The sequence below is a fragment of the Micropterus salmoides genome, unplaced genomic scaffold (assembly GCF_014851395.1).
Source record: "Micropterus salmoides isolate LMB-PRFRI ecotype aquatic unplaced genomic scaffold, ASM1485139v1 Ms_hic_scaffold_17, whole genome shotgun sequence".
NCBI classification, from domain to species: Eukaryota; Metazoa; Chordata; class Actinopteri; order Centrarchiformes; family Centrarchidae; genus Micropterus; species Micropterus salmoides.
Genome location: NW_024040817.1, coordinates 2,251,409 through 2,267,928, shown reverse-complemented (window position 1 = coordinate 2,267,928; position 16,520 = coordinate 2,251,409). Strand labels below are relative to the sequence as shown.

General features: G+C 41.1%; 1 protein-coding gene across 4 annotated transcripts in view; it reads right to left on the bottom strand.

The window, feature by feature from the left end:
* Window positions 1-1,649: 1,649 nt before the first annotated feature.
* LOC119906777 (collagen alpha-1(XIV) chain-like) overlaps window positions 1,650-16,520 on the bottom strand; it is a 516,646-nt gene continuing 501,775 nt past the window's right edge. For 2 of the 4 annotated variants that reach the window (XM_038724121.1, XM_038724124.1), the window contains 8 exons: window positions 16,028-16,081; window positions 15,170-15,241; window positions 12,109-12,144; window positions 9,847-9,913; window positions 9,030-9,218; window positions 8,543-8,620; window positions 8,295-8,450; window positions 1,650-3,961 (listed from right to left, as the gene is read on the bottom strand). In XM_038724121.1, coding sequence (XP_038580049.1) covers window positions 3,663-3,961; window positions 8,295-8,450; window positions 8,543-8,620; window positions 9,030-9,218; window positions 9,847-9,913; window positions 12,109-12,144; window positions 15,170-15,241; window positions 16,028-16,081 — 951 coding nt within the window. In that variant the 3' untranslated portion in view covers window positions 1,650-3,662. Of the gene's footprint in view, window positions 3,962-6,206; window positions 6,677-8,294; window positions 8,451-8,542; window positions 8,621-9,029; window positions 9,219-9,846; window positions 9,914-12,108; window positions 12,145-15,169; window positions 15,242-16,027; window positions 16,082-16,520 lie in introns of those variants that run through there. The other 2 variants (XM_038724122.1, XM_038724123.1) reach the window with 2 other exon arrangements.

Here is a 16,520-nt window from a genome sequence, read left to right as displayed (position 1 = left end):
CTTATTACATGTGATCAATTAAAGTAAATGGACACATGTAATTTGCTGATGAATGAATAATAAATTATATATAAAGTTTAATGTTACTGATGTTCACACTGACATCACCAGAGGAGGGTAAACTTTCTGTTTTTCTCTCTCAGAGTTCAATTAGAATTTGTTACAGAGTGCGATCAGGAACTTTTCTAAAACAGTCTCTGATTCACACAACAAACACTAACTTTGAGTGACTGTAAAATTAATATTCGGCATTCTCTTGAAAGACGAAAGAAGGGTGCTGCACTGTTTCTGCGCCACACATCACTTTGAAGGGAAACTAAAACAAAAATTCAGATAGCTGACAGTGAGGTAGAAGAGGAAAGTGTTTAGGTAGTTTAAGTAGGAACTAGAGGAAGAAGGAGGCCTTAGAGAAATGCTAAAAGTTTCACTCGTGAAGAAAACATTCATGTAATATAGGTGGATACCAAGCCAAGAGCTCTTAATCTCGTTGGTTGTGACTTTGAAAGTCTGTATTCAAAAGCTTACTAGTATTATTGGCAGCATTTACATAAAGTATGCAAGTAAAAGTACTCATAGTGCAGGAAAGTGTTTCACTATTATATCTGATGTTTCTGGATTAATAGTCCTGCTGCATTAATGTATGTGTTGCATTTTAGTGCTGTAAATGTAGATGGTGGAGCAGAGGAGATCAGAGGAGATCCTTTAATAACAGACCTTTTCCAGGAGCGCTGCCTCCAGAAGACATCACGAGAGCCCCCTCACACCCTCTCCACAAACCCGTTCCTTTACCATCAGGTAATTTATATTCTGTACAGTTTGTGTCCTTGCTGCTATATTTATCTCAATCCCTTTAACATTTCTAGAGGTTTTTATTCCGCATGGAGTTGTGATGTCTACTTTTTATTGTAGTTTTCTTGTTTGAATGATTGCACTGCCCCCGAGAAACGCTTTCTCATTCTGTCCTGTATAATAGCAACACGGTTGGAATGATAATGAAGTCTTTGAAAGTTACATGTTCAAGCTCATTTATCTCCTTTATATTCTGTTGGGTAGTTTAATCTACAGCAATGCATCATCCGATGTTTGTAGCGTCGCTGTCCTGTGAGAAACAAGCATCTCTAAGAAGTCAGCTTCCATGAGCTCCGAAGAAACAGCTTTGTGACGACGCATTTTCCAGCTGATCCAAGGGAGGTTTAAAATATTTATTTATCTTGAGATGTGTGCAAGTAAGTAACCTTTCGTTTATCAGAAACAGTAAAGAGGACAGTATTTGCCTCTGAGATGTGGTGGAGAAGAAGTACAAAGTTGCATAAAATGGAAATACTTTAGTAAATTGTATAAGCATCTCAAAATTGTACTTATGTGCAGTACTTGAGTAAAAGTACTTTGTTGGTGCAGTCAGAGGCAGCTGAGCGGTTTAGTTCCTGTTGGTGTTCAGTTCTTCATGCCTGGCTTATATTTGGCTGCGTAGCTTCGTCTAACTCTCGGTTTCACGAGAGGTGTGATGTTGAAGTCGCACCTGCTGGTTTCTAATCAGCCTCCTGCAGCTCAGCTCACTTCCAGTTTAATTAGACCTCAGAGTTCAGTCACGTCGCCTGCTGAGGGACAGCGACACATTTACCAAACAGGCCACACAGGCAACAAACAACAACGGTTGTACTTCAGTTTTATTGTTCTGAGAAAATCAATACCAAGTATAAAATAAATTACTTCCTTGATTTTATTTTCTATCCTGCTCAGAGGTGTAGAGGGAAATCAAACACTGTGGCCGTTTTTTGTACTCTAGAGGCCTCAGAAACACTTAACTGAAAAGGTTTACAAGATGGTTGGAGGCGTTTAAAGTGTGCTTGAATCGTACACCGGTGAATAAATGAGGCACATCTTTTTCCAAATAACTGGACGTCCCTTTGGATAATTGATCTCCAGCAATAACAAAAAAAGTAAGACATCAAGCGCATGAATAAATCCAAACTTATTTCATCTTCAAATGGACTGAGCTGCTTCTGTAATCTAACCGGTCTCTAACTTCTGCGTAAAATCTGAAGAATGAAAGAGCCAAAGAGTTTTGGTTGTGGAACACAGAGAATCCAGTTTAACTTAAATTAGATAAATGATGAATGTTACAAATGGAGGCAGATCGATCCAAAGACAAAACCAAACAAATAAGAAAAACACAGAGTGGGAAACGGCTGTCAGTCTTAAAAAAAACATATACTTAAACTTATATCTTTTCATCAACCTTCTCAAATACAAAGCAACATCAGTTTGGGATCAACACTGTTACAATTCACCGAAAACAAACAATCTTTATATGTTGCAGTAAAATGTCTCTATGGCTCTATGAGATTAAAACAAATTATACATCACATGGTAAATGGAAAACAAAAGACATGCAGAACTTTACATAAACATGTTTTTGTTAGTCATGAAGCTGGAAGCTACTTGGTTGGAGGAAATGGAGGAAATAAAAACACGTTAAAATCACAATTAGGATGCAGGTTACTGTAGACCCGGCGCAATCACAGAAAATCAATTGGCTGCCTGGTTGGGTTTTTATAGAGGTTCTCTGGATGTATAAAACCTCTTGAAGCCCATCGGGTCACCTGCTTGAGCTAAGCTGCTTAGATGGAGCAAACAAATATAGATATTTAAACTTTTGTCAATATGGACATGCAACACATAGATCGGTTAGATTCTCCGTATCGTTAACGTAAACAAGAGAGATTAAATAAAAGTAATATTCATACTGGTTGCAATAAGAACAATTTGATAGTAGCCCATCTTTGCTGAAGAAGAGTGTTGAGTGAAAGGAATTAAAGGCTTGTCCCAAACACAGGCAGGGTGAGTTCAGCGATTTAAGTTTTATGGTGCATGAAAAATAAAAAAATTGGTGTTTACTGCTTGACAAGTGTTACGTTTTGGTAAACAACTAAAAATTGGCAGATGAAGCCTAAAAGCCTAATATTTTTGCAAACGTATGCTTTTGCACAATTAAAGTCTCATCTGAACACTCGGGAACCTTTGCTCGTGCTGTTCACACCTGTCAATCTGACAGGTGTTTCTGGTCTGCAGCCGCTGCAACAACGAGTCGACGCAGAACAAATCGGGAATCAAAACTTTTAACCGTCTTTATGTGTCGTGATGTACATTTAAACCATCTGTTGCTTGTTAGTCTGCTGTCACCTGCAAGTGTCTCTGCTGTGTGTAAATGCTTTGTTGCAGTGTTTGCATTTCTGCATTTGGAAATTTCTGCCAGAATATTCTAGCGAGACAATTCGGAGGCACTTAACCGAGCAGGTAAAAAAGCAAACGGCTGAAAACAGGACCGATTACTTTTCTTCAATCAATTTGGTGGCAAAATAGTTGAGAAACTTATATCTGATCACAGAAACAGAGACGTGGGACAAAAAGCAAACATACATATAAACCTCAGTTAAGCTCAGTCAATTTAAAACTGTCGTCTCTACGGAGACAAAACTAAAACAACTTAAACCTGTTTTCTTAATTCAACAGCATAGATGAGTTAAAATAGTCCCACCCCGTCCCCTCTACAATGTCCATATGAAATCCTCTACATCAGGCACTTGTTGATTAGTCCGTAACAGCTCCAAACCGCCCAATCACAAACAGCGAGCGGCCCTCCATCCTCCAATCAAATCCTCTCATTTAATTAGTCCAGACAGCGTCTTCGCTCCCCTCTTTAGCCTCCTCTTCGGCCCGACACTCTCCTTCTCTCCTTCCAGGCTCCTGGCGCTGCGGTAGACGCCGGGGGACCTTAGTTCGATGTCGTCCAGGGCGAGCGCGGGGTCGTCAGGCGCCACAGGCTGCGGGGCCGGGTAGTTGGGCTGGTAGTAGCGGTAGGGATCGTCCTCCTCAGCCTCGCCGTAGTTTTGGTAGACGTTGGGCGGCAGTTGGACTGGGGGGACAGCGCCGCCGTCAGTGACATCCTCCTCACCACCCTCTGCATTGCCAACCAACCCGGCAGCGAACCAAGCCAGCACGCCAGTCAGACACGCAGACAGTCAAAGAGAGCCCAAAACAAAGATGGCCGACCCCACCGCCACCACCGGAAGCAAGGTTTTGGATTGGTTTGTTGGGTTTTGATTGGGTTAGCGAGACAGGAAGTGGGGGCGGGAGAAGAAGGAAGGAGCAAGAGACACAGAGGAACAAGGGTTACCAAGGGTTACCAAAGGTTACCAGGGGTTACCAAGCGTTACGGACTTAAAAGTGAGGAAAGCATAAAATTAGCAATAAGAACTGCAAATTAAAAGTTAAAATAAGCAACAAAGTTTGAGTTTAATCAGAGAAATAACTTTTTTATTTTAGAGTTATTAGATTTGTTATCCATGAATTAGTCTCTATAAACAGATCCTGAATATAAATGCAGAATCTGTAGGCAAGGGACAAGATTTTGGTATCGGTGTCCGTTTGTAGTCCGAGTAGTCTGAAGATTCTCAGTCGTCCAGGTCATAGTTATCCAAGGAAGGTTAAAATCAAGGCTAACAGGATCTTTAACCTTCCCTGGGTAGTCCGAGTAGTATTGACCAATCACGTTTGAGCGAGCTTTGGTTGCATGTAGGTAAACTGTGTGGAGAGCAGGCGGAACACATTGGCCAAAACGCAACGTCGGAACCCATCGGCTATCATCTAAACTCTGGATTAGCGTTTTAAAAATGGATGCGCAGTTAAGTCCTCGCCAGACCGTAGCCGATGGCTTCCAGGATTTCTAATCGGACTGTAAACAATGACCGGCACACGGATATCTGCAGGCTACATCGGAAGCCCCCGAAACATTCGCCGTTGTCCCCAGAGGCTGAGATTGTCTATTAATTCACATATAATATGATTTAAATTGTATTCTTGAAATCTAGATACTTAAGGTTAAACCAACGTGCAAACATTTCTGTTTAAGAGTTGTCGTGCAGATGAGCTATTAGGACTTTAAAGGAGTTTTATATTAAGTGAGTGAAGGTTTAAAAAAGGGGCACCGGATGATCGTAATCTAGAAGAAAAAGTCAGGAGAGGACGATCTTGTCAGTGTGAGTTCGTACTACACCTGTGCTCAGTCATGTTCAACCAGGTAAAGGATGAGGCTGATGATATTCAACACATCCCACCAGAAGACCCAAAGCAGAGGTGAATGTATCTCCAAACAAGTGTCTCCCAGCCTGATGTCTCTTCTTCCTCTGAGCTCCATTATTATCCAGAATCTATTAAAAACCCATCAGTGAGCCTCACTGCAGCACCGAGTCACATGTTCCTTCATCACCATCAACACACACTGTAGTACATTTTGACTCGGTGCCACATACACCGTCCTGCTGCCCCAAATACTCACATTTGGATTCATCCGCCGCTGAAAATAGTCCCCAACAAATGCTCTATTTGTTCCGGTTTGTTTGTAGAGCTGTACATGACGATTATTTTTCAAGTCGATTAATCGTACGACTAATTTTGTGTGTTTTAAAGAAAAAAAAGTTGCCTATTACTCGATTAACAAACATAAAAACATTGTCTAATCAATAAATCAACATTTTATTCAACCATCCTGATGAAGCACATTAGAATAATGAGAATAGCAGCAAATCTTAAAATGAATCAAATTTCCTCGTCGCTGATGTGTTGTGATAATAACAATAACAGACATTAATTAGGCTGCTTTACTTAAAACTTTAAATGTTTCTGACATATTGACGTGGTCTAACGTTTCGTTGCCATGACAGCAGTGGGGCAGAAATTACATTTAACATGACGGCAATGAATACTTTTTAACGGACTACGTGTCCTCGTGCTGATAACGTGCCGTGCTCGTGTCTGAACAGGATTCGAGTCGACGTATTTACAGAATCGACTACATTGACGAATTGCCCCAGCCCTATTTGTTTGATAAAAACAAAAATAAAACAGCTGTTGTGCTGTGTTTTTAAAGATTTACAGTATCTCACAAAAGTGAGTCCACCCCTCACATTTTTGTAAATATTTTAATATATCTTTTCATGTGACAACAATGTGAAGCAGTGAGTGTGCAGCTTGTTTAACAGTGTAAATTTATAACACATCACACAGCCATTAATGTCTAAACCGCTGGACCAATGGGCTCGGAGCTGAGAGCCACAGACAGGAAGTCAGAACGTACCGACATGCGCTGCTGGAGTTGGTCTTGTGCTGGGATGTGTGTATATTAAGTACAGAATAGCATCAGCCTTATCCTTCAAGGTGGAGGTTTATTTAATTAAACAAAGATCTGAAAACCTTCTTTATTGATTTATTCTGTGGCTTGGAGTGAAGGAGAGAGTTCTATTTCACCTGACTGTTAAAACAGTAGAAATGTTCAAGGACTGAGAAAGGCCTAAAAAAGTAAAGCTGCAGAAACTAGCGTGATTATGTTCAATTAATTACAGACAGACTTTCAGGGTTTATCTATATTAACGTATTTTCCATTTCATTTTGGTGTAATCCCCTTCTAGTCTTCTAGCAAGCATTCCTGTTTTGTGTAAACTTTTACTGTATATAACCTCATATGAAGGTAGAGTGAGCCAGAGTTGAAGCTGCTCAGCTGATGCAGCGACACCACCTACATCACCGCCTGTATTTTGCAGCCAATGCGGCAGATAAAGCTACTAATCCCTGCTGTTGTCACTGACGGAGTTTGTGAACGAGGCTCAGTAGTTAGGAGCTGAGGGTTATTATATAAAGAGGGGAAGTTGTAAAACAAGGCGATGACAGACAGACAGACAGAGATGGAGAGACACAAACACAAAGACAGAGGGATGATCACAACATGCAGACGTTACTCACATGACGACCCTGCAGGCTGCGAGCTGTACGGCGCCTTTTAGGCTGCCGTGTGACCTTTAACCTCAACACATCAAGGATTTACACAATCATGCATTTAAAGATGACTCATGTTTGGGTTTTCTTTACATACATGCGTTTATTTAAAAAAAGCCTGATCGTGTATGTGGCGAGAATTAACACGAAGCGTGTGAGGAGTTCTGCTGCGTTCACTGTGAAGCTGTTAAAATATAATTTCCCTTGTGTCTTTTCCTGTGAAGCGCTGAGAGAACACAGCTTGAGTTGTTTTGGACGCGGGAGATCAAATTAACACATGACAGATACAAAAGCTGCCAGCAGCGCTGATTCATCATGTGCAACTTTTATGTTTTACATGTTCTCTTACACTTTTTGCTGAGTGTGTTTAAAGATATACGTATAAGAAAACCCTCCATGCAGCATCTTTCCAGTGATTGATTCAACCCACAGTCACAATGCTGAGTGATTAAACAGAAAAATCTCAGTCATACAATGTTAAGATGCAGAATTCAGTCAGAGATTTGGTTCCCATGTGGTTCCTGTTTGACCACGTGGCTTCAACCAGCTACTGCATGAAGACGTAAAACCTTAAAGGGTTCCTTCACCCAATTCACAGTAAACACATTTACAGCGAGGCTTTGTGGCAGTTAGAGTGTTTAGATCTTACTTGCTGAGGTTTTGAGACCCAGTAAAATGAAAACAAGATATCTTTCAGGTTTATTTTTATTCTAAAGTATGATTTGGGTGAAGTGACCCTTTAAGGCGGTGAGCAGATGGATCATTCATCAGCTTGTTTACATTCATGTTTGACCAAAAAAACAAGCTCAACATAGAAACTGTACAAAATTTCAAATCACAATGTCCAACTTTGGAATTGAATTTCTCGTGCAAAACACACACTGGTGCTAAAGCAGAATTCAGCATCCTGTAACAGTGACTGTATTTCAAGGCGTTTCACCTTCAAATACACCGAGTGTCGGGTGGAAGCAGCGTGTTTAACTCAGCGGCAGCTTTTCAACATGAAAAAGGAACCGGATGAATTAAACATTTCTCATCAATCCAAAAGACACACTCGGCACTGAAAGGCTTCGGATAACAAACACTGCGCGTCGTAATCAGATGCAGTAGAAGCAAAGCAATAGGAGACTAAACGGTCTAAAAAAGTCTGTTTCTTTCTCAGTTAAAGGTTCTGTTTTTCAACTCTTAACCTTGTGGCTGTAATTACACAGCAATCACAGCGAAGGGTGCTGTAGGGCAGAAGTAGGGCTGATAAATTCAGTTAGTAAGTATAGGAAACGTCAGGTGTCCCTGCCTCACTGTTCTTCAGTGTTATATCACCAGGATATGTGGATGGATGTAAATAAATTGCCAACCCCGGCTTTAACATTTAATCTTTTTGATCAAACCAGCTGCTGATGTTTAAGTTGAAGTTTAGTCTTGAAAGTGTTTTATGAGCGCTATATTTAAGGGCCCCTACTTACCTCCAACATTGTAGCCCATACAGGAGTTCTGGTCGCAGTAGCCGGGAGGCCCAGCAGAGCCAACAGGTCCAGGGACCCCGGGTCGACCGGGGTTTCCAGGGTTTCCAGGTCGCCCTGAGGGACCCTGGCTGCCAGGTCTGCCCTGCCCTTGGGGACCTGGGAGGGGAGGATGATTTAGTGAAGAACGATCTAGAAGACCAGACTGAGGAACCTCTGTGTGCAGCATGGCTTAGTATGCTTTAATTTACCGGGGGGTCCTGGAGGTCCTCTGGGGCCTTGGACTCCAACACCTTGAGATCCTTTCTCCCCCTTTTCTCCTGGCTGACCTGAACACACACACACACACACACATTAAACACTGTTGTAATATATTGTAATTTCAGACAGGTAGTTTGTTGGGTTGCCAGTTAGACCTGTTTCTGCAGCACGAGTACCAACGTACGGTGTGGAGTTATTATCTTTGTTAGTCCATTTTTGATGCCTAATCTAATTTTTGCGTCAAAGTATTCACTTGCAGTAGCTACGAAGTTGCTCCATCAGTATCGAAACCTTCTTGACTGATAGGGGTGGGGGAATAATCCATACAGCATGTTTAAAGTATCAGTAGTATCGTGACATAAGTATTGTGATAGTATCGGATCGTGGGGCCTCTGGTGATTCCCACCCCTACAGTCCTTGTTATGAGCCAGTGTGTATCTCCTGTTTAAACTCTGCTGGTCTTCTTCACCCCTTTACCTCTTTCTCCTGGTTGCCCGTTCTGTCCGTTCTGTCCCGGGAAGCCGGGTCTTCCGGGGGGTCCCTGTTCTCCCTGGGCTCCTGCAGGTCCCGGTCTACCAGGCTCTCCTGGGGGTCCTGGCACAGTGCGGATGGACACCGGTGGACTGGGTACGTGGTTCAGGATGGAGTTGTAGCGTGCCATGTGGCCTGGAAACAGGAAAGGCACTGAGCAACTCTGGATGGACTGTAAAGCCTCAGAGGTCACAAACCTACAGGCGACATGGTTGGAACGAGGGCTGTGCAATAAAACACTAATGATATTAATCGCAATTTAATTATCAATAACAATATAATAAATGTTAAATAAATGTTTGATTTAATTCATTTGAATCACGGACAAATTAGCACTTATTTTTTCGGTTAAGATATTTATTTTGTTGAGGGAAAAGGGACTTAATTTTTGTCTACATACTCGTTGAAAAAAGATTTTATCACAATTGTTTTGAATGTTCTTCCTCAGATTTGTTAGGAAAAGTTTAAAACCACAATTAACCATCTGGTTTCTTCAGCTTTCACTCAGGAGCCAAAAATCAGCCTTTACACATGAAAGACATAATGTCTGGACATCTATCATGATAATTATCGATATCAAATTATTTTAAATGTTTTATTTTTGGCCGTATCGCTCAGCCCTAGTTGGAACCATCATGGATGTAACATATCAAACTAGTAAACAGTGGTTTCATGCATATCACCACTAGGCTAGAGTGAAATATTTCTGTTGTAGGGAACTTAACTCAACCTTCCCTAAATGTCCGCGAGCGTGTTTACTCACTCTGAATCAGCTGCTCACAGACCTGCCTGGCGATGTCCTGAACTGATGCTGTCGACTGCAGGTCACCCTGGAGACACACAAACATAAGCCTGGTTTATATTTTAATCATGGTTCAGGTAATAACCAGAATTATAACTGAGGTGTCCTGAAATGTGTTTTGTGTTTGCCAAGAGAGGCTGAGCTAATTCTGAATGACAAACCAAAAAAAAACAGTATGACTGCTTCTTAAATAGTTATTTTTATGTATTGAGTTTGGTTCCTGAGCTGCTGCATCAACGTCCAGCACTTTTGAGACCACAGTGTCCAGTGAGACCATAAATAAAAATCATCTTACTCTGCATTTCTGAGTATTCTTTCATTTGTATTATTTTTGAGTTAATGTGCTACAGACTCATAATGTGTAACATACACACAGCTTTATGTCTGACATGAAAAAATAAATTATATTTGTGCACAAACCCTCCTGCTTTTTGCTCTCCAGACTGGCACACCAATTAAAACACATTCAAACACACATATCTGTTTGGCAGCTCCCAAAAGGTGACACTCACCTGAGCTCTTACTACCAAAAACTAACCGTTGCTTTGAGTTTTTCCTTCAAAGAAAAGAATAAAAACATCTAACCACTCGCCTGCAGCTGCTGTTGTTAATTGAGCCTTTACTGAAACTCTCGAGCATTTTAAATTCAACCACGGCAGGAACATTTCACTACTTAGTCACACTTAATTGCACTAATTTCATTTTTTTCCTTTTGATATCTGCTGTGGTTGAAGTTGCTAAGCTCAGATAAATGGAAAGCCTGTGATGAGCTTTTACAGGGTCAAGTTGAAAGCTTTCCAGGATCTTTTCCTAAAAAATAAAAAACATAAATATGCTGGTGGTGCTGCACTTTCACTGACCTTTACAACTCTGTTACCTTCACTGCAGAGCATCGTCTGAACGGCTTCACGCCGACCAAATAAAGCTTTTAGTTATAAGCCACTTAAGGTCTTCTACAGGCGTGACATGAACGTCGGACACCCAACGACTTATTCTTCCATTAGATGAAAAAGTAACTTTCATCTTGGTTTTACTTTGACACGGGAAGAAGTCTGAGGAGACGTTTGTGGACGCAGAAGAAATAATTCAGCAGGGCGTCTGAAGTTCTTCTTGTCTTTTAACCTCCTGATCTCTCCTCATAATAATCTACAGAGGGGCCGCGAATTAACATCAGCACCATTCCTGCATGTGGCCATCCTGATTACGGTAGTTTTTTATAACAGTACTGCTACGATGCATGAGAACAAGACGAGGAGATTTTAAACACTATTTTGAAGATATATGAAATGCTGGGCGTCCTCCCCTAGAAAATTGGAGCATTTAAAACTTAACTTCCTGCATTCTGGAGACATTTTCTCCTCCAATTAATGGTGGAAATGTCTGTTTTTATATAAAGTGTAAATGTATCTGTCCAGAGGGTCTTTCATTGTTTTACAACATGTACCTGGCTGTTCTAGGGCTGAATGTCTTTATGATAGATTTAGACGACATGTTCCAGTGGTAAGACTGAGGTTAGGATAAAAGCTGCATGTGCTGAGACACTGCAGTGTGTCCCAGTGAGTTCCTTCTGCAGAAGACTTTCACAGAAAGACAAGTGTTCGCCTGAGCTGTTTATTTGAAAACTCGATCTGCCATCACAGAAACTGGCAGGTGACAATTCATAAATATAACAATATAATGCAGTAATCAGTAGCTTTTTTGGACAATGTGCATTCGTCTCTTCTATATTTAAACTGCATTGAATGTTTTCTTATTGTGCCAATAATGCCATTTGTTGGTTAACGTGAAAGCTATTTTTCAGAACATTTTTAACAAATGCTTTGAAAAAGTAATGGGGACAAAATCAGCCATTTTAAAATGTGTGACGTGTCCCCAGCGTCCCCACTGTAGATGACACATACGTTGGATATAGGAAAGACGTTCACTCTGACCAAACTGTCAAATGCGAAACAGCAGCTAGTGAGAAAGTTCCCTTACTGACTACGTTTATTTCCATTCTTGCCAAACATTGAACCTGCACAAACCTTTAAACTGAATGTTGAAAAACTAGAATTTTTGCCCTCACTCAGCACGTCGTACGCCTCTGCAGCGACTAGAGGTTAAGTGTCTTGCTCAGGTGCAAATTGATAGATGCGTCTTATCCACTGCGCCTTTGCCACCACTATTATTTATGTGATTTATTATTTCCTCCTTAGCAGAAACAGAACATAATAGACAACTTACCCTTTCGCCTTTCTCCCCCTTGCTTCCTGGAGAACCCTGCAACAGAGAAGACTCAATGGAAAGAGGAAAAAGCAACAGAAACTTGTGAAGGAGTTCACCTGTTCACGTTTAATGGACCCATGTTGAAAGCAAAAAGGCTGTTCTCTCTTCACCTCCAACACTACAAATCCACTTACATTTATTTGTGTCTCCTTCTTCCCTTCTGATCTTGACCCACTTAAATCAGGAATATTTTGTTAGCTCTATAATGAGATGTGGCTTCAAATGTTACAGCCCTGATTGTTTGCTTGTGAGACTGACAGTTTTAGTTTTTCAATGTTGACTTTATATAAATATATATTTATATGCTGTGAGATTTTCTTTCTGTATCTCTCATGAAAACAAACCAAATGAAAAAACATTCAGACCAATCCAAACACATATTTCAGTGCTGCATTTGACAATCCTCGTCTTGGAATAATGCCTATAGTAACCTTCAGCTGAGCGCACCGTAACCTTGATGCGTGCTTTTAAAATGGGAAAAAGATAAACAAATTGTAATAAATGTAAAAGCTAAAAACACGCAGTAAATTCAGAGCGCTGAGTGAAGACCGCATTAAGACAAAGTTATCTTCTGCACAAACATTGCATGAAAGCAACTAAATTCAGCCCTGAGTGGAGAGAATGAGAAACGTTTTGCCTTCATCAGGCAGAATCCGAGCTTGTAAAACACACAACAGATGGTTAAAACCTTCCTTTAACGCTTCATTTGAGTCATTAAAAAAACAATGCTCTTGCAAAGAGTGCCATTACCAAAAAACTAAACTATATTTCCCTCGTGTAATTTCACATTAAGACCTGCAATTGACAATAGTGTGGTAATTAGTTAAGGAGGGCTCTTTGCAGTCCGCCCACATATCTGTAATTACATGCTTGACAACATTTTTTCGCAGCAATGCAAAGTAATTTGTCAGCAGTTTGCATCACCTCCCACGGAAGCTCATTTATTCTTTGGCGGCGCAGTCGAAATGTGATTTACTGTCTGTGAACATTTCATTTAATCAGGAATAAACGCCAAAACAGAGAGTGCCCACATTTTTTAACAAACTCTTAGACAGCATCAGCAAAAACAAAACACAGTTACCGAGGGAAACAATATGATAAATAGACGGCGCTTTTTAAATCAGCTCTCTCGCACTGCGTTCTCCTGCTCGTCAGGTGCAGTTTAATGAGTATCGAGGTACTTTTACTTCACAACATCATACTTTTACTCCACTACATCTGCCTGAAAGTTTTTCCAATTTCTTCCTCTGTCTTAAGCTAAATAAAGTATTTAAACTGCCCTTGGATCAGCTGGAAAATGCATGGTGAAATAGCTGGAAACAGGCTGTTTGTCTGACTTTTTAGAGAAACGTGGTTCTCACAGGACAGCACCGCTATGAACACAAAATAATCTTATAGAATATGATGAATTGCTGTTGATTAAACAACCCAACAGGAAAGGTTAACCATAAACACGCACAGCAGTAAAATGCAACATACGCATTAAGGCAGTAGAAATATTAATCCAGAAACATCAGATAAAATAGTGAAACACTGACAGCAACGTTTTACTGCACTATGAGTACTTTTACTTTCATACTTTAAGTAAATTTAGCTGATAGAGTGGTTTTAGTACGTGAGCACAAGGTCAGGGGGAGTGTAGTTATGGTAATCTTAACATAAATCTTATGACATTGAGGCATTTCAGAGTCTTCTACTTGTGTGAAAAAGGCCACAAGGTCCCTTCAAGCTGTACAGCAGATGATTCAGTAGTTTTCTCATTTACATTTTGGATAATTCGACAACACAGTGAGAAAGATTTAGCCAGCAAGCGGTGCTTCAGAAGCCCTCAGAATTTGAATTAAGCAGTCCAGTGCACTGATTCTGAATCCTTAAAGAGAAGATTACAAACATCGAAGATTCAGTTACCATTACCATGTAAAAAAGGAGTTCATAGAGGGATTATGGGACTAACTGCTTCTGACAGAGAAAAGGAAGCAGCTGTTTTCCTCCTTAGTTGGTCTTTGTTTAGCAGTGTGGTGTTTGTTACACTATATTGCCAAAAGTTTTGGGTCGCCTGCCTTTACATGCACATGAAGGTTAATGACATCCCATTCTTAATCTGTAGGGTTTAATATGGAGTTGGCCCACCCTCTGCAGCTATAACACCTTCAACTCTTCTGGGAAGGCGGTTTAGGAGTGTGTTCGTGGGGATTGTTGACCTCTAGAAGCTCATTTGCGAGGTCAGGCACAGATTCTAGTTCATCCCAAAGGTGTTCTAAGGGGTTGGGGTCAGTCAAGTTCTCCACATCAAACCCACTCATCCGTGTCTTTGTGCACTGGTGCACTAACTGTTTCCACAAAGTTGGGAGCATGAAATTGTCCAAAATGTCTTGGTATGCTGAAGTGTGATTCGTTACTCTCCAGAGAACACGTCTACGTACGATACGTGGCGGTGTGCTTTACACCGCTGCGTCCGACGCTCGGTGATTTAAGGCTTGGATGCAGCTGCTTGGCCATGGAAACCCATTCCATGAAGCTCTCTACGCACTGTTCTTGAGCTAATCCGAAGGCCACACATTGTTCAGAGGTCTGCATAGGTACTTGATTTTATACACCTGTGGCCATGGAAGTGATTGGAACGCATGAATTCAATGATTCGGAGGGGTGTCCTAAAACTTTTGGCAATAGTGTATGTCAAAAGAAAGAACTTTAGGAAGACAGGTTGAGGCTCTGACAGGAATCTTTTGCTTAAAATAATCTCCTTAATTGTGAAAATGAATACCGTGCTCTCTGAGTGTGTCAGGCCGGCCCGTGGACCTTCAGACCAGAGAGGAGGCTGTTAATCCTGCTGAGACACTTTGTCTTGACAGACTCTGTTAAGCCTGAATGACACGACTTCCTGCCTCCTCAAGGAACTTCACAGACTGTCCACATTTGTGCAGCAGCCTTTATCTTCACTGTGACAGGTGTAAACCCAGACTGGGTAGAAAAAAAGCTTAATGAAAAGAGGCAGCTCTATCGTATCGTCTTGACTCACCGGTGGTCCCAGTTCTCCCTGTTTTCCTTGAGGGCCTGTGTTACCTTGGGCCCCTGGAGCTCCTGGAGTCCCCTGTAGAGACATGAACAGATACATGGAGGAAGAATCAGAGGTGACTTTATTTGCCAAGTTTATTGTCACATATAAGGAACCAAAACAATAAAAAACACAGAAATAAGACACCAAAGTTAAAACAAAGATACGTACAGGACAGCAACATACATTATCCAATTAAGTCAAATTGTGGTGTGATGCTGCTTCATATACAAGAACGTCAGCATAGGGTCTGCTACCAACTGTCTAGGCCTGTTATTAAGAAAGGGAATTAGATGTTTGACTGCATTGTTTGGAGTTTAACCAGAAATGCTAACACATTTTGTGTTTCTAGCCTTCCAGTCAGGTCCAAATTACTCCAAAAACGGAATAATTTAATCTGATGCATGGACTCATTCAGGCATATATTACTGTGGTTTGTCCCTCATCAACATTCATTACATATTCTTCACATTTCACACAGCGGTGGATGTAAACCGACAGCTGTAGAGAGGACGAGAGACTATATTAGTGGCCGAAATAGGATCAAAGCACTGTGCAAAAGGCCTGATTTAAAAGACGTGTGTCCAGTCTGCGATTTCTCTTTTGTGTTCCACTTTAAGCGCCTTCAGCTGACATTATCACCCCCAAAAATTCATTATTAAACTACTACAGCCACAGTGTTCAGAAGGAGAACCAGAGGCAGGACCGCAAACTGCAACTGTGTCTGGCTCAGCGGCCAAAAATCCACATTTCTTCACAAACTCACATTCAGAACAAATATCCGATATCAGAACACAATGTCAAAATGTAATAATCACTTACGATAGTTCCCGGGGGGCCCTGTCTTCCCGGGGGGCCATCTTTGCCTGTAAGTCCCTGTGGAGAAGTAGATGAGTAACTTAAATGTTGCTTTTTGCGTGTTTAAAAAGTTCAGGAAGGAGCTACGTCACGTTGCTGTTTTCTACATGCGACACGGAAATCTTATTGTCCGATTCATCTCATTTTTTAAAATTCTTTCTGATATTATCATTGCTCATCTTGTTGCATGAGCAAGTACTAGAAATTGGAGCTATTGAAGAAGTAGTCAGAGGAAGTAGAGGTTAACTTGGGTAGAAGCAGGAAAAGCAGGTTTTGGTTTTTACCACTGATACCATTTGCACTACCACTGCAGCAGTAGGCACAAGATTAGTAGTAGTAGTTAAAGCAGAAAAGGCAGTGGAAGAGTCGGATTCCACTTGAAATATATCCAGTTATGAGGGTCACAGGTGTCCCTCTCAGTAGGTAACTGTCTGAGTAGAGGCAGGTTGTTGAGCTT